Here is an 18,491-nt window from a genome sequence, read left to right on the forward strand (position 1 = left end):
CTGCCGGTGCCAGCACCTCCGGCAACGCTGACGCCACCCGCTGTAGTTGCGCCACCGCCAGCTACAGATACAGCACCACCCGTGCCGGTAGCTAGTGAGCTCGCACCCGCCGTCACTTTGACGACCCCACCCACATCCGCACTACCACTTACCACAGACAGGCTGATACTACCAGCGTTCAAATCTCGAGATCCTTGTCGGACCAGCTTGACCTGGATCCCGCTTGGTCTTCTTCCGACTCTGGAGCTTGCATCTTCTTCCGCGTAGTCTTACTCGTTTTCGTCTTCTTTCTCGTTTCTTCGACTAGCGGGCTTGGTTTTAGGTACGGTGTTGGCTTAACCGGTGAATCTGCAAATGCATACCGTTTCGCCTTCACTTTCCCTTGTTTTGTTAGCGGATCTTGACGCAAGTCAAGATCCGCAGGGGTCCCCGAGGGGACCTGGGGAGGATAGAGAGGTTTTTCTTCTAGATCCGGATCCGGATCCACCTCTCTTCCGTCGACAGAGTTCCTCCTAAAACTCCATCGATCCGCGGATCTTGTTTCATTCAGCAGCGTCTTCGTCGATCCGACTTCCGACGACGCCTCTTCCCCTGGCTCAATCTTCACTTGAGCATCTTCTTGGGACTCACGGTGAAATCCCGAGTCACCAAAAGATCCGGGCACGCGCACCATTGTGGTGTAGCGGGATCAGCAAAATCTGCGAGATTGCCAGATCCAACTTACCAAGTGCGCCCAGACACCGACTAACGGAGGGGGTCCTCCGATGATCCGTGTTCTGCTGAACTTTCCTCACCTTGTGTACCCGTCGGTAGGGCGGGATCTTGCTCTCTCGGTAACTTCCGAAGAGTTCAAGTGGTGAAGCTTGAGTGTCTTGGCGAGACGTGGGGATGGGGTGGAGCAGCAGTGGAAAATCTTCACTCTGCGTCCGTGGATTGTTCCGAATCCTAAGCGAATATTCGAGCTTATGGATCCGGGGCCTAGATCGTGGATCTGGCCGTAGGGTTGCCTTACGGGTGTGTTCTCTTGCCTTTGAAGTTCCTTTGCGTCGTACTTGCCGCCTCCTGTGACGGGATCTTGAAAGTTGAGAGCCTCTAGGGTGTAACCGACCAAGTAGTAAATTCGGTTAACCTGTCGGATCTGCACAAGTAAAGGAAAAGCTCACTAGGTTGTAGGATCTGGCCAATGTATTATCCAGTTATCACTAACAACACTAGATTCGTAATTCCCAACCTTCTCCGAGCTCGTACGGCCAATGTAGTTCCGGTTCTTGAGGGCAGGAAGGCACTTGCGTGATACTGTGCAAATTGAGTTCTGTATTGATATTTAAGCCTATACCTGCCTGGATTTCTACCTTCTATGTCTTTCATCTGCTAAATCCCTTACCAGGCTCGGCTGCATGTCCCTTCTTCCCTTGACCCATCATCCCAGCTGTGTTATCTTCAGATCCACCGGATCCACGACGTAATCATTATGGTCACCCTATTATGGGTACACTCATCCGGATCCAGGTCGCTTGGATCCACCTCACTGTAATTGTACACTCGCCGTGGATCCGAGCTCTCCAATCATCCAACATCATCTTGCAACCTTCTGTGATCTCCTTGGTCCCACGAAAGTTCGAGATCCACTGCATCCATCATCCCTATACCCTGGATCCAGGTCCCTCAAGGCGGGATCCTTCCTCCATGGATCCGAACTCGGAGGTATGGGATCCGGGGTACCTCGCGGTGGATCTCGACTCCTCGTTAGCCGTGGCTATTAGATCCACCTTCGGATGACACCTACCACCATTCCTTCATAGGATCCACACTCGATCCACTGGTACATAGTGTATCCCATATCCACCTAAGTGAATCCCGGTAAGGGTGGATCCGAGATAAGTCTTGGTGGATCTTGTCTTCTCGTACATCGCTCATACCAGATCCATCGTCATTTCATACGGGGTGCCGCTCGTCATGGCTAATCCACCACAGGCAACTTGCATCCGTGCCACCAACCCAAATCCTCTCTAATCACTTGAAATTGTCACTGATTCGGGATAGTGACCCCGCGTCAGGCCCATTCTCTTATTTCTGAGAAAGCACTTCACCACATTGTCTTGAACTGACTGCAACGACGCTATCCCACGGCTGAAGGCTTCATCAAGCTTCGCCATTTCTGTCATGCTCCAACGTGGCCGAATACTCGAAGCCGGCATTTTTTCAAACTGGTGAATTTGCGCGGCGATATACATCAGATGCTGGCAAGGTAGATGGTAGGTGCAATAAAATAGGCAGGAACAGCTCCACTCGAAGTCGTTACACTGGAAAATGCTTCCTTGCGTGCTTGACTCCCATTGACCCACGTCACTTAGTCGTTTGGCAAATGTGTTCTGAGCCAAAATCACCATGAAATAATCCCACTGGTCCCGCACTTTCGCTAGAGTGTCGTCGTTCATGTGTTTCGCCAAAAGAGAAAGAAACGTGGGGACCCGAACTGGTTGGCGATTAGTAGTCGAGTGCTTGCGCATGGCAGCGATCTGCTGTCGAATAACCGTTGACTGGTGTGCCAATACACCACTAATCGTGAAGTCAATTCGCGGTTTCTTCCCAAGGAGCAGCTTTAGCTGATTCCAATTAGGCTCGATGCGGTTGGTCGTCGTATTACCAACAGTGAAGCATTTTCCTCGAGCGTGGTTTGCCCACATGGAACTACATGGTTTCCAGTTTCTTTGAAAATACTCCAGCAGCTTGAGGCACGCTTCTTCACACCTCCGGGTAAACACGTCTACTTCAGCGTCAAACCTAGACTGTGAGTTGCTGGAGACATAGGTAATAAATAAAATAAGCAACACAGAAAGCAACACAACATTAAAAATTCTTACCAATAAATCAATTTCGCAAAGGCAGTCTCCATCGCATCTCTTTGAGCCATCTTCAGATCATATTTGGGACGTCGGCAGACCTTCCGCCAATACGGCAACGCGTGAAATTGACACAGAAGTATCTTAGCGTTCGGGAAAGCTTTCTCAAGAACCCGCCATTCGACAAAGTCCTTATCGATGACGACACTTTGAACACTGCGCCAAGTCGGGTTTTTCTGCTTGAAAAATTCGATGATGTACTTCATCGTAGCTGCCTTCTGATCAAGAGCAAGGAAATCAATAACTGGAATTCCTCTTCCCGTTGCTGATGTTGCAACAAGACTGCCTATAGAACGGTGACACATTTAGTTAATTTTTTTAATGTTTTTTTCATCAGAACTACAAACAACTGAGTTGGACATACCTAAATGGTACCCCAGATTGTTGGTTCCATGTGTCCAGTCCATGACCAAGCTGTCTCCCCAGGTCTCGAAGCATGTCTTCTGAATTGACGATTGCATCGCAATGATGCAAGTAATATCAAGCTGATCCTGGACGAGAAGTACATCATTACCACTATCCTTGTCGGCAAAATTGCCCAGGGAAACCTTGGATCTCTCAGTACTCGACTCGCCGAGCACTTGTCGCACAAGATTTCTTGTCAGCTGAGGCGTCAGCACCATATCTGTATCCGAAATCATATCAAAATTATCATTAAATTGAAAAAATACGTCAGAATAAATATACAACTGCAAGTGGCCTAATAGTAGCACCCACCTAGCTTGTCCGACAAGTATCGATTAATGTCAGCCGTGCGCGTCTTCTTCTCGGTCAAAAGACCAAGTTCTTGGCGGACTTGCGGGGTGAGTGGCATTGACTTCGCCCCACGATACGAGTCGTAGGTTGTTTTATTGGTCTTGTGGTTGTGTAGCGATATCTGTGAATCAATCAGATATTAATATCTCTTTCTAACAGGGTACTTAAACAGAGACTCACCTCCGTTCCTGGTGCAACGATCACTTGCCATGTGGCTTGACCATCCACGACGACACGCTCAGAGCGAACGAGGAAACCTGCTTCACAACCGGTAAAGCGTAAATCGTAGTCACGGCGGCCTTTGCCGCGGGATTCTTGTGACGATCCGTGAGTGCACCACATCCGCTAAAAACTGTGCGTCATCTTTAATGGAAGCTGTGTAATTCCATGTCGGCTACAATAAATCATACACCCATACATAATGTAAGAAAACACAAATATAATCAAACAATGAGTTCATGTACCTGTTGTACTTGGCCCGGGTTTCCGAGCTTCTAACCCGGTAACACAAGTAGTTCTTCGCCGCGTAATCGGCCAGTATGTCATTGAACTCACTCCAGTCTTTAAATGCTTTCTTCGGGAGCTCCGGCACATAATTTGTCGCTGATGTGTGGGATTTCTTCATGGTTTCCCGAATTTGCCAAGTTTTCGTTCGACGTATAGGCTTGCGAGCTGTGTGGACTTGCGCAATTGGCTTGGGAACGGGATCTGTGCTTTTACGAGTCTTCTTAGCTGTCGGGTCTGTACTCATTTCTGGCTCGTCGATCTGGGAATGAACCCGTTTTTTTGTGTGCTTTCTTTCAGATCCCGAGCCTTTAACAATAAAGCAAAAATATTTGTAGCAACATATGAAGCAACACATAAGCAACATAGTCAGCAACATAACCAACAACATACGCAGCAACTTAACAAGCAACACAAATGTAAACGTACACAAAGTGAGTTCCTGATTGGTTTCATTGAGGTTGACTTTGTGTAGTACGGACCCGCCGGCGTCACGAATCGCAGTATTGGCATCCGCTGTGCCATTTTCGACAGTGATTTCCGTGGCACCATCGATTGCCTTAATGTGCCCCTGTCCAGATACCGGCTTCATGTCGTCTTCAGCAGCTGTATGACTGCTCGCAACCTCTTTCTCGGCCTCCTTTCGCGCAGCTTTCTCGGCCTCCTCTCGAGCAGCTTTCTCGGCCTCCTCTCGAGCAGCTTTCTCGGCCTCCTCTCGAGCAGCTTTCTCGGCCTCCTCTCGAGCAGCTTTCTCGGCCTCCTCTCGCGCAGCTTGCACAAAGCGTAGAATGGATGCCTCAAAACCTAGTAATTTAGAGCAGTGACAATTAGTATTTTCAGGTAACGTAACTGACTTGGCGTACCCGTCACATGTTGTTCGCCATCGCACTTCCTTTTGTCGTCGAAGTCCTCTCCATCGTTGGCTTCCTTGGCATTGTCCGTATTGTCTTTGAGCCTGTCGATGCTGGTTTCTGCGTGACGTCCTTGATCGACGGTCCGAATAGTACTGGGGATATCTTCGAGAGCATCGTCCCGTCCGTCGGCAGGATCGCGCTCCGGGTCATAATCCTCATCATTGTCATCGTCCACTGCAAAGCCTTGGACAGCAAACACGTAGTCGATGGGTTTACGCTCGCGTAGGGTAGCATTTGGCGCTTGTGTGCTCGTGTCGAACGGCCCAGAGGACGCATCTTGCGCTTAATGCAGCGCAAAAACAAAAGAAACAAAGCGGGTAAGCAGACACGATACACTACGTCACATGGCAACAGCTTACCCGACGTGTTCTGCCCGGGCGCTCTTGCAGGCTTGGTTACCATTGGTCCAGGAGAAGAGTACGTAGCTGCATCAGCAGCTAAAAGTGACATCAGCGTTGTGTTGGTAAATCGATTTAGAAACTTAATACAAACGCGACTTACCAGGTGCGTCAATTCTCAGCGAGCTCGCGCGTGGTGGCTTCGACGGTCTCCCCTTCCTTCGTCACGTCCTTCCCTCCCTTAGCTCTCGTCGCTGAGCTTAAGGGGCGCGCGTTTGCCTGCCAACCCTTCTTCGCTGGTGTCATACTTGCTGGAGGCTGGTTTCTCGTGTCTGTATTCAAAATACAAAAATGGGAGGCTGGAAATGATTTGGGGGATCGTACTTAAGTGCGAAAACTGGATCTTGCGAATTTTCAATTTAGTCGGAAATTTTCAGAAAACGTAGATAAATTACGTAGCAACACAACAACCGATTGTGTTGCTCTCAACCTGATGTCGTGACGTTGTAGTTGTGTTGTAGGAACGACTCCGGTTGCGGTCTACAAAAAGGCGCTTGAAGTTTGTATTGTGTGAGACAATGGGTACAAAGAGAAGGATTGGAGCGATTGAGAATTTGCATTTGAGAATTTGCTGCTAATATACCCAGTGCCTAAAGGTGGCTTTTGCCGCCCAGTGTGTGTCTGTTCTTCCTACTTTGCGTGTGCGTCTAGGAGGGATTTTCAGTTCCCAACTGTGACTATAGTAACAGCTCTCGATTTTTTTTATCCCGATTTTGGTCGGTTGGGCGGCGACTTCAGTCATCGCTCTGTATCGGATATACATGTACAGTACAGTATCGCGATGTGGTGTTGTTCGCTAAGGATCTCTAAAGGTTTGGATAAGATAGTAAGTAACTCTATCTACATTTAAAACGAGGCCCAGTCCCGGAATGTACAGAAGATATTGAATTCTATTGACAAAAGTGAGGTATATTTTCAAACTTATTACTGTAGACTGTGCATGTGCTTACATGAAGATATACGTGGGTTCGCTTCCTCCCTCAATAGCCGTTGCTCATATGACGCTGCCATAGCGCAGCACCTCGAGCTTCTGCTTGTATCGACGCCACAGGAAGAATCCTCCTGCAGCCTCAAGGACGCCGACAATGATTAGCACGATGAGGCCCGGCAGGAACGTCTTGACGAGAGTGAGCGTGCTCTTGAACGTGTCCAGCACGCTGTCCTTGGCTTCGCCTGCCTCCTCCACCCAGTACGTGGGTAGAACCACTTCCGTCGGCAGCGTCGGCCACACCAAGTCGCTCATGGACGCGTTGGGCACGACACTCGAGGCAGCCACAGCGTACGAGATCTGAGACCGCTTCCGAGCGCTCATTGTCTGTCCCGTGCCCGACTCTATGTCGACGAATGTGCCGTACGCACTGTGTAAGCTCTCAACGAGACTTCCGTCCGACTCGTACATGTAGTCAGCCGTCACCACCGTGCCGTTGGTGTTGGTCATCTCCACAGCATCAAGCAGTGATGTGTTGCTGAAGATGAAGAACGGGCCAGACATGTAAGTCAAGAAACCCGTGACGAAGCTCAACTGATGCAACCCATCAACGGGGACACCCGTGCCAAGTTTGGCGTTCTCGTCTGTGTAATTGAAGGTGTCGCTCGGTGTGCCGAAGCGATGCAGCGACACGCCGTTGAAGTCGACTTCCGTGTCCATACTCGAGATGGTGGTGTAGACCTTGATAGACCCCGTGTACGAGTTGAAGGAGTCGGCGGTAGTGTGTTTAGCCATGCCGCTGATGGTGACCCCTCCAGGTTTGAGTGCCGCACCGTCGGTACCCGATACTTCAAAGCACGTAACGTTGGCGACAGGAGACGCACAGTTGGCGTAACTGGAGAACGCAGTGAGCTCAGCCAGCGTCGGGTTACGCCGTTCGCCCAGATCCACCCACACAGGTGCGACGGTGAGGCCGTTGTACTCCACGTACGTCCCGATCTTGGTCGGATCGTCACATCCTGTACGTTTGACGTAGTCTAGGAGTGACGATGCGTCGGGTGCAGCTTGCGAGTAGTCTAAGCCGGAGCTCTCAGCGACACCTGGCAGAGGAGCAGCACAGAGCCCCACCTTTTCACACAAATTGCACGTGGTACCAACAAAACTGGCAGCTTCCGTCTCACCGTACTCAGCAGCATAGATGGATTCGATGATACTACAAGTGACGGTGTTCACCGCCATAAGAGCAGCACCCTTCGTACATTGGGAGCAGGCAGCTGAAATGGACAAACACTCGTCTCCACTGCAAGACGCGCACTGGGCGTTCATGGTGGGCACGCATGTGTTGAGGTAGTTGGAGCCCAGAATGAGACCGGCCAACATACTTGGATAGCCCAAGGCCCACTGCGACGCTGTGCGCTTGACGAAGAGGCCACTGTAAACGAACCCGGAGAGATCCAGGCCGGCGATGGCCTCCGGGCCGGCGGCTAGGAAGGTCAGCACGGTGTTGTTGTTGGTCACCGTCTTCATGGCTGCGGGGTCCAACGAATTGAGGCCGTTCATCCACCGCATTATCTGCTCGCCGTACTCACTGATGATCTCTTGGATCTCACTCAAGGTTGAATTTGAGGCGAAGGACTGAGCAGCAATACTAGCCAGCAGATTAAACTCGCCGCCGGTGGCCGCAATGATGCTGAAGTAACCGGTGTCGAAGCTCACGATTTCATCTGTATCGGAGCAACCGTCGCAACTCTTGTCGGGCTCGTACGTGTGGTATGTGTATGTCTTGTAGGTGACGGTGGAGGCGTCGTCCGATAGAGTCACGTCCAGCTTGATCTCGCGGCGGCGGTAGACGTAGGGTCCCATCTCTTGGACTTTCAGTTTGGCGTTCGTGGCGAGATATTCGTCGGCGTTGGTGGCATTAAGCATGTACACGGACACGTAGTAGGGCGAGCAGTCATCGCAATCTCCGTACGGGTCCAGATAGCTCTCCTTTGCCACCTCCGAGTCGGAACAATGCACAACTTCGTCCTTCACGGCCTTGTTGACGTACGCGGGCAAAGCGGTGCCGTACAAGATGCCTAAAATGGCAGTCAGAGAGCCCACAACCATGAGCGTGATGGCCCAGACCTTCTGGCTACAGCACCACCGGCGTTTGGGCTCGACGTCTTCGCCCTTGGGGACCACATTGGGCGATGGTTTTTCGAACTGCTCAAAAGCAGTATTGGTTTGCGCCCTCGGAGTCTCCGTCGCCATGGTTAAGGGTGGTCTTGGAAGGCTTCGGCGGGAGGCGGTAGATTTGCAAGTGAGGATTCTATTCGAGCATGACCAGCGAGTTGACAATGCGTCGAAGGGTGCAGGGGTAGAAGTCGGTCGTGTTGAGGAGTCTGTATGCTGTGGTACTGTCGAAGATGACGAGAGTCATCGAAATCTCGGGTCATCAATGGACATGGAGCAGACCCATCACGGAGATGCGTCACTGTAGTGACCACCGACGGTGGTCCACCGTTCGATTGTATGGATTTAGAAGTTGATACCACTTTAGAGATATTGAGCTCGAAGCAAGGCGTCTTATGAGAATTGGCGTGTGTAGTCGAGAAGAGGAGCCCAGTAGTGCAACGGTTCTTCTCTCTTGTGCAATGGACGACTTCAGTGGTATGCGGTCGGAAATTTAGTCACGAAAGGAGCCGCTGCAGGCGCAGAAGTCGACACTCGCGGCGTGCGTATCACTCTAGCTGTTGCACCGATCGCACTCACAGTGGTATAGCACTCTAGTTGCTGCACCGATCGCACCCACAGTGGTAATGCTGCCGAAGATCAATACATGTCGAGAGAGTGTTAAGTCTAGTTAACGATAGTGATCGTGTCGTAGCTTCTTACTTCAAGCATTCAAAATGCACCTCACCCCACTCACCAAGAAATTTCTTAAATATCGGAAATTCAAGAAAGAGAACCCTTCCACATATTTCCTTATGTGCCCACCTCCGACCAAAAATCTAGGCTCTGACTAAATTAAATGTAAACTTTACGAAAGCTCATTTCAAGCCAGAAGCAGCAGCTCGACGAAATCATCCCCAGAGTGTTTAGCCGCGGCAGGAAATGATGCTCCATTAATAAGAAAAGTAGCTGGAGAAGTCGTGGGCCACTCGTGAATAGGCCTAGTTTCATAAGAAACAAGGCGTTTCTTACTTGACCACCTACGTTTTGGGACATATAAATAGCTCAGTCATTTTTGCGAGTTAAAAGGGCATCTCCCGTATCCTATCGATATATTTCGATGTTATTTTCATGCTTGTTTATCCGCAAAAAGTCGCTTATTTTTTAACTTAGTAAGGGACCAAAACGGCATACCGGTATCTGGTCGGAGCTCCTCAAAGGTCTATGGGATAAAAACAGAATGTGAAAGGCAATTTAAAGTTTAATTATTACTAAATAATTTGCTTTTTATTTTATAAATATATTTCTAAAACAATAAATAAAATTTTAAACAATGAATTCAAAAAAGTATAAATGAAATATTTAATTCTAAGCTCTAATCATATTTCTGATTAAATTATTTGAAATATTTATGGAAAAACTACTGCCCACTGGACTCTGTTGGTAAGTTGGATACAGCAATCGCAGTGATTTTGCTGATCCCGCTACACAATATAATTGCTGAGGCCCTAGTCCTGGTCAAGCATCCTGAGTACCTTGTGCTGCAGCGAATATCGCTGTAAATCAGAGAGTGATACACCGACGGCGCCACCGCAGTACTTCGGTCAGCCGGGATGGCGCCGTCGCCTGGTGTGGGATCGTCGTCTATCGAGGCCCTGACAGCGAGTTTGTGAGCTGGCATGTGCCGCGGCCCAGTCCCGATGCGAGCGGACTCGAGTTCATCGACGGCGTCAGGGGCGGGCGACGGCGCGCGCACGATTCTTTTCGTCACTCAGCCTCTTTTTGATCTTCGACTGAGACTCGTCAAGCTTCTCGAGTCTCCCAGCAAGCCCACGCTTGACCTCCAGTACATATGATGCTTGGTCATTACTGATGCCTTGGGTCTGGCCGACAGTATCGGCACCGTCACCCATTTCGCCAGTGACGATGGTACAATTATCTTCTGTGTACCGATCCTTTCGCGACCGGTAGCGAATGCTGGCGCTCGTGCGTCGTCGCGAACGACTTCATCAACGTTCATTGGCGTTCAAAGTGCTTGACGCTCGGGTCGGCACTTTTGTTGACTACGTAATGTGGTTTACAACACAAAAGAGAGAGAGAGTAGGATTATGTCTTACCCTCCCCTATCTTTCCTGCCATCCCCGTGAAGAGCTACCAGCTCACGTTTTCCACCTTGTGTGCACTACATTCCAGGTCCAAGGTTCGGCAGCAGCACCTGCTCGTCGCTTCCTCGTCGTGCACTACCTCGTGCTCGCGAACGTCTTCTAACAAAATGGACAGCGCTGTGTGAAGACTTCGAAACAAATGATAAAGCCCTTCTTTCCCTCCTTTACCTTAGACCTGATCAAAAATACCAAACAATGCACAGCCACGCTTCCTCAGGAAGCCCCTGATACCGAAAAAAACACTTAGAGCCACACCGACTAGCGGCGGGGCCCGCCGGCGATCCGTGATCTGCTGAGCTTTACTCACCTTGTGTACCCGTCGGTAGGACGGGACCTTGCTCTCTTTGATGGTTCCAATAAGCTCAAGTGGTGAAGTTTGGGTGCCTTTGCGAGATGTATGGATAGGGTGGAGCAGTAGTGGTATTATCTTCCCTTTGCGTCCACTATTGTTTCCAGATCCCAAGCGAGTATTTAAGCTTGGTATATCCGGGTTCTAGATCCGTGACCTGGTCGTAGGGCTGCCTTGCGGGTGTGTTCTCTCGCTTTTGATTCCTTTTCGACGTACTCACCACTTCATATAGCGAGATTTTAAGCGTCGGGAGCCATCCGACTAAGTAGTAAATGTGGTTAACCTTGTAGAAATGCACGTGTATAAGCAAAGCTCACTAGGTGGTAGGATATGGCCACTGTATTTTCCAGCTACCACTACCAACACTAGATCTGCTGTTCCCAACTTTCACCGAGCTTGCACGGCTAATGTAGCTCCGATTCTTGAGAGCAGAAAGGCACTTGGGTAGCACAAAGGAAATTGAGGTCTGATTTAAAGCTACCCCCCCCCAGCCTGGATATATATCCCCTCTGTCCTTTACTCACTAAATCCTCTGCCAATCCTGGCTACTTGTCTTTTCCCCCCTTGCCCCATCCCACCAGCTGTATCAGTGCCAGATATCTTGGACCCGGAGCGTAATCATCGTAATGTCGTAGGATTATGGGTATACTAGCTTAAATCCATATATATTAGTCCACCTTACTGCCGGTGTACGTTGTCGTCCAAACTCAGTGGAACCGATCCATCCAGTCATCCAACACCATGTGTTGAGTGTTTGCATTCTCCATCGCCCCACGGAAGTTCAAGATCCATTGTATCCACCACCCTTTTACTACAAATCCCAGTCACCTAGAATGGGATCCTCGATTCACTAGATCCGGACATGGGACTATTGGACCTAGACTACGTAGTGGTGGATCTTGTCTTCCTGCCAGCCATCTATGCCCGATCCACCTTCAGATGGTGTCTATATCCCTTCCTCCTTTGGATTCCCACTCGATCCACACGTACAGGGTGGCCCCAATCACCTCTAGGGTGGTTATGGGCTTCTACCTGGTGAATCTTAGTCGCACTGCTACAACTCATGTCGCTTCTGCCATTATTCCCTCTCCTAGCCCCCGACACCCCAAGATCCATCATCCATAGTCCCCTACCGAATTATCGTAGTCCTAGGCGTCACTTCAATAGCAAAGGATGCAAATCGTGAGCACCGACATATGAGTGCAAATCATAGTTTTACCGAAGCATTCACTGCAAATTACTGTATTTAGCATTCGCTACCGCTATCACTACCGGTACCAGCTTCAGACTCTATATCATCGTCAGAGTCGACATGACCATCAGTTAAATTGCATTTTTCCAGCTCTTGGACAAGCTCGCTATCAATATGTCCCGGATATGGGTCAAAATCTTGCTCAGCACGGCGAGTATCAGCCAATATGCCTACTTTTGCAAATCCACTAACAATTGTCTTTTCTGAAAGCTCGTTCCAGCATTTTGATATCCACTCCGTAATGTCTTCTCTTTTTGGGGGCTCCAATTTAAAGGGCTCTTCTGTATGCTGTTTCCGAAGTCGCTCAACTTCAGACTCTGCTTCCTCTTGCACTAGATCCTTGCGCACACGAATAATATCTCTCTGGAGTTTGTCCCTTTTCTCCTGGCGCTGCTTCTCCTTGGCTCGATACGCAACAAGTTGGTCTCTCAGCCGGTTGATCCACAGACCTCGCAACCTAGTTTTTAGGGGGTTATTCCACGAAATATCTGCCGGTTGGCATACGTACGTGTAACGCGGCGGTACTTTAAGTAGGATAACGTTAATAGACGCTGCATATTCTTCAACTTCAGGGGTCCAATGCTTGCTGAAATCGTCCCATATGAGTAAAATGTGGTCATCTCGGTTCGTGCGCTCAGCAAAGTGATATTTGAGAAATCTCAGAGACAAATCAGAATTCCACCATGCGCACTGGTTCCCGTAAATTTGACAATTGTAGCGCTCTTGAAGTGGATTAATTTCACGGGTCCACATAGTCGGGCTAAACCCATGGCGCAGAGTGTGGTTCTCTTCCCTTTTTTCCTTAATTTTTGACGGTTGACACTTGAACACTATGAATGGAGCCAATTTTGTGCCTTCCCAGTCCGCCAAAAGCATAGCTGTAGCTCGAGCCTTCTCTTTATTTGCACATTTTACCCAAACAGTTTTCACTCCACGTTGAGATATGGTTTGTTTTGGTAAATACTCAAAATTCACACCTACAAGAAGAAAAGTCATTACAAATATTTTAAAACTAAAATAAAAAAAAATATTACCCGTCTGATCAGCATTGTATACTTGTACACACTTCTTTTCGACGATTGTCGGCAGCACCAGCGCTCGAAATGTCGTAGCTGCATCTTGAGCATCCTGTGGCGTCGTCTGTCCCTGCCTGGTACGTGCACGGAGCGCTAATTTATGGCGACGAAGAAATAGCTTAACCCATGTTGATGTGGCTGCAAATTTGCCTTCAAGGCCAATGTCTGCAGCTGCTTCTTTTGCCTGCAGTTGAAGCATGAGACGGGAGACAGGGGCACCATCTTTCCGCAGCGAATTCACCCACACTACGATAGCGCGTTCAGCCTCCTTGGTGAGCACAGTCGCTTCACCAAGTCCGCGCAGATTTCGGTGGCACCCCCGCCCAGAATCACATGCAGCACGTATAGTTGGAGCCTGCTTGCTCCACTTGTGAATTTGTTTTTTCTTAGCACGAATGTCGGAGCCACTTAAGTCGCCGTAGAACTGTGAAATTGTCTCGTCAAGGCTGTGACCGCTGTCAATGTAGTCGAGGACGTCTCTCTTATGCGCATACTCTACTGCCCTACGTTGATAGGTCTTCCGCTTCTTTCCTGGTCCATTGATGCGAGGGCGAACCATACTTTTCGACGGCCTTCCGTTTTCTTTGTGGTGTTGGGCTCCGTTCTTTTAGCTTCCGCCGAAGTAAAATTAGAATGAACCTTATCGTAAGTAATGGAGCCATTTGTATTACAATCGAAGGATCCGATTGGTTGGTTCGTTGGTGACCCTTAGGAGTAAACGTCCCCTAGGACTACGATAATTCGGTATTTAGGGTCTATCCCACACATATGTTTAGGGTCTGGATCCAGGTACTTCACTCTTGGATCGCTCATGTAGGATATCATCTCACACTATTCACGTCCTATTGGAGCTTCATCGCGACCGTCTTGACCCCGATTCACTGTATATAGTCCAGATCCACACACGGCCCCGGATCCACTTGATGTCGTCACTAATCTAAAATAATGACTGCTAATAACATCCCATATCCTTTTTCTGAGAAAGCACTTCACCAGAATTACAAGATGCTACCCGAACGCACGCCAGAGGAAGCTAGCGATATGACCTTTCGATGGCAATGAAATGTATGCTGTCCTGAACCGGGACCACCAGTTCAATTGCCAAGTACAGCTTGCGCAGTCAGCATGTAGGTTCTTGTTGACCGAGGACGTGAAGGTGAGCATGCTGAGCCACTACTTATCCGAAGCCGGTACTGCAGCAAACAAGTGGACATGTGGTGGGGCAGCTACCAACGCAGCAATACGGTAATGGAACATATGCTGGAGACGTTTGAAACATACATCATGCCTGCGTAGGCAAAGAAGCTCTTCGCGGCACCCCAAGGACGTCAAACGCAACAGGTCGGAGTACTGCATGTACCTTGTCGCAATATCTGGAGCGCGCGGTGGCGATACCGACTATCTGCTATTAAACAACAGGATCCAGTACGCGTCCGCTGAGTTGCGCACCGTTTTGGTGTCGAAAGTGGACACAATCAGGACGGGCTACCTCCACCAAGCCGAGGAACCGGCGAACTTCGCGTGGACCTGAGAGGTTGATCCGGTCAGCCACCAAAGCCTTGGGAAAGGAATGGTGGAGCGGTTGGTAGAGCGCGTGGCAAAGAAATGTCAAGTGCCATGAATGTGGGCAAGTGAGTCATCTGCGCGCGGTATGCCCGGCTGGCACACCAGGGAGCCGACCGGACATACCGGTGAACAAGAAGCCGGCTGCGGTCGACGAAGTGTGAGTTCTGGACAGTGAGTACAGTAGACATCTAGCCAGCGACAAGGCCTGGTTAGCGAAGTGGAGGTGTGTGTGTGTGCAACCCAACGGTGAGCGGCTGTGCATCAAGAAGAAGGACACTACGACACTAAAGGTCTCGACATCCCGTGCCGTGTGTACCACGCCGAGGCTGTCGTATACAACTTGATATCGTTTGGAAAGTTGGACGAGAACGACAACACGCTGACCCACAAGGGTGGGCGGCACGTCGTCGCGACCAAGAACGGTGGGCATGTAGCTTTACGACGTCGGTGCGAGAAAGAATGCTCTGGTCGTGTTTAGTGCCGTCGACAGGAACTCAGTTTTTGGGGGGGTGCTGTTAAAAATGCAGAGAAATATGATCCGTTCTCCAACCCAAGGCGTGTCTCACCAATCAAGGTACCGATGACGTAAACGCTCTTGCTGGGCGAGATCGTCGTGTCTGGTTTGCCACACACAGTCTACAGGGATCCGCGGACTCGGGTAGACCTGCAAATTTCGGAAAATAAGATTCGGAACGAAGATATCACATCGACAAGAAATTGCGAGCTAGGAGATGCTAAAGGAATTTGACACGGACATGGCGCATCGAGTGTGTATGCCGATCGGGTAGGAGTGAAGTGACGAGAGCGACGTGGCGCAGGAGTAACTGCTGGTCTCTGGTGGTACGGCATTTTAACCGTGAAGAGATTCCAGTCGCTGGTGGGTAGTCTGCTCTGGGTTGGATGCTGCCCGCGGCCACATATAGATATCGCAGTGCCCAAGGTGCTGTGTTGCTTTTCAAGAAGAAATAAAACCGGAAATGACTGCTGTCACTGTCTGGATTAGTGACACTGTGGATTCGAAGTCGACGGAAAGTACCACCAGATTGCACAAGTCGAAGGACTTGTAGAGTGAAGATCTTCCACTACTACCCCCCCCCGTGTTGCCAAGACGCTCAAGCTTCCACTACTTAACCTTTTCGGAAGTTACCGAGAGGTACCGACGGGTACGCAAAATGAGAAACGTTCATCAGATTACGATCATAGGGGGCCCCCTCTATTGGTCGGTGTCTGGGGTACTGGTGGGAAGTTGAATCCAGCAATCTCGCAGATTTTGCTGATCCCGCTACACCACAGTGTGACATCGGACACACGAGCCTACTACCACGGTCTGAAGGCTAGCAAAGCGGGTACTGCGGTATCTCGGGAGCACAAAGCAGCTGAAGTGGCGGATGAATAGGGATAGAGGGTGAGACGAGCCTGTATAGTCTTGTGCTACAGAGACGCGAGCTTTGCTGTCGATAACGGCGAAGTAAAGTCGGGGGTGGGGGGGGTACGGTGGACGGGATGCCGGTGAGCTGGATCTGCAAGAAGCAGAGCGGGGTGTCTTTGTACACGCTGGAGGCAGACGTACACCGCTGCGTCCGACATGGGCCAGGAGTTATAAGGTGCTGAATGTGACGTTGGTGGAACCAACGTCCTGACGAAGTCGTTGCCCTTGATGCCGTGTGGGTTTAGGTAGGCTGCGTTAAGGACGCAAGGTGAAATATGTGACCGAGTCGGCTGAGTGCAGCGTCGACGAGGAGGAGTGTTAGAAGTTGATCTTCAAGCACGAGGTCGTGTTCGATGAGCGGTGGCTGTTACCGAACCTTGGACCTGGCATGTGGTACACACATGGGGGAGAACGTGGGGATGGGGAAGCTTTACGGGGAGTACAGGAATGATAGGAAGAGGAAAGCTTAATATCAATATCCCTTTTGATTTGAAGCCACATTGCAAGATCTACAAAGGTGTCGACCCGAGAGTCAAGAACTTCATCACATTTTACTTTTGTCAAGGCTTCTCAGCAAGGCTCTACTTGTGCTTATGTCAAGTTGGCTGAACTTCCCTCATAATTACAGTTAGCAATTAGCATTCACGCGCTGGCATACGTATAGCGGAGGAGCCACGCATTTTGCAGTTGTGCTCGGTGGGAAGCGCCAGTGTGACGGGGTCACACAGCATCTTGCACAGAGGAAGTGCTTAAGGGTATTTACTACCCGAGAGAGCGCTAGTCCACGTGTTCCCGGCCTCAGTGGGAACGGTTTGCTACTTGAAAGAGGAGACGTAAATGGATGTATTTATAAGTAAGCTAAGATTGGGTTCTTTTCAAACTAGAGGTTGGAACTAAGTATTATAGTCATGCCCTGAGAGCACCTGGTACCGTGTACCAGGTGTCCGCAAGAGTGACGGTCACTCTTTATGTAACATGGGGTACACCCAGTCAAGAAGAAAGCCCCATTCCGGGATTAAACACCTTTTTTCCAACAAAATGCACCCAAAGCCTTATACAAAGGCGGCGAAAACGGTATAGGAAGCTGATACCCAAACGAGAAGTAATAGAGCGATGTATCACTTCGCGCTCCCGAAATGGAAAAGGGGGTGAAGTCATTTTCAGATATCATGAGGTGAATGATACCATATCTGGCATCTGCTTTATCAATCTCTCCTTTAAGAGGGGGGGGGGGGCAAGATTTTTGCGCATCGTATCATCCGTAGTGTTCCATCTAGACAATTTTGTGACCATATTCGGGTCAGCTTAAAATCGAGCCATAGAAAAGCAAGTTCGATGGGTCCGCTCGCTGGTGAACTCGTCGCTGGGCCTGCCTCCGCAACCACCGCGCGGGTTTGATGCGGCCACGCTCAATCGCTTACCAAAATCAAGTCAAAGTTGATCCTTTTTCTAACTGACCCGATTCGATCACGCAGAAGCGACAAAGCAGTTCGTCAGACTCGAGTTTCATGAAGTAATAATTTTATTGCCCGACCTTTCATTGGTAGCGGCGCCTCTTGCTTAATCTCCGTTCTCGAATTCTCTGTCCGCATGTATCCATCAACAGTCAGACTTCTGCAATGCTGGTGCCTGGCGATCATCGTCGCCTTGGCGGCTGCTGTAGATGCAACAGACATGACCCCGGACGAGGTTCAAGAATGGATGCTTACGAACGAGGACTTTGATTGGGAGCAGGACGAGCCAGAGGCTGTCGTAAGTATCGCTGGAAGAGGCGTGCAGGATGCAGACGGGAATTTGTACTTCGCGGGCTCCAAGACTCTTGACAATTCCAACTTCGACCTTCTCAACATTTTTGTGGCACGAATCAACGCCGACGGAACTCTGGGCTGGACCAAAGAGGTACTTTACATGCTCAAAATCTAGAACGTATCCCAGGCAGTCTTCACCTCACTGTCGTTACCGCTTTTTGCAGTGGGGTACGGACCAAGCGGACGCAGCAACATCTATCGCCGTCATCAACGAGACAGATACGGTAACCAGCACCACGAAAGAGTATCTCTATGTTCCAGGATACACGTGGGGCCACCTCGATGAAGG

The 18,491-nt window shown here is 49.8% G+C and overlaps 1 protein-coding gene across 1 annotated transcript; it reads right to left on the reverse strand.

The window, feature by feature from the left end:
* Positions 1-6,363: 6,363 nt before the first annotated feature.
* Positions 6,364-8,695, reverse strand: PITG_12545 (croquemort-like mating protein M82, putative; the record flags this gene model as incomplete). The annotated part of the gene is made up of 1 exon (XM_002900377.1): positions 6,364-8,695. The coding sequence occupies one exon, from the start codon at positions 8,654-8,656 to the stop codon at positions 6,470-6,472; it is 2,187 nt and encodes a 728-aa protein (XP_002900423.1).
* Between the last annotated feature and the right edge of the window lie 9,796 nt (positions 8,696-18,491).

The sequence above is a fragment of the Phytophthora infestans genome, genomic scaffold, assembly GCF_000142945.1.
Source record: "Phytophthora infestans T30-4 supercont1.26 genomic scaffold, whole genome shotgun sequence".
NCBI classification, from domain to species: Eukaryota; Oomycota; class Peronosporomycetes; order Peronosporales; family Peronosporaceae; genus Phytophthora; species Phytophthora infestans.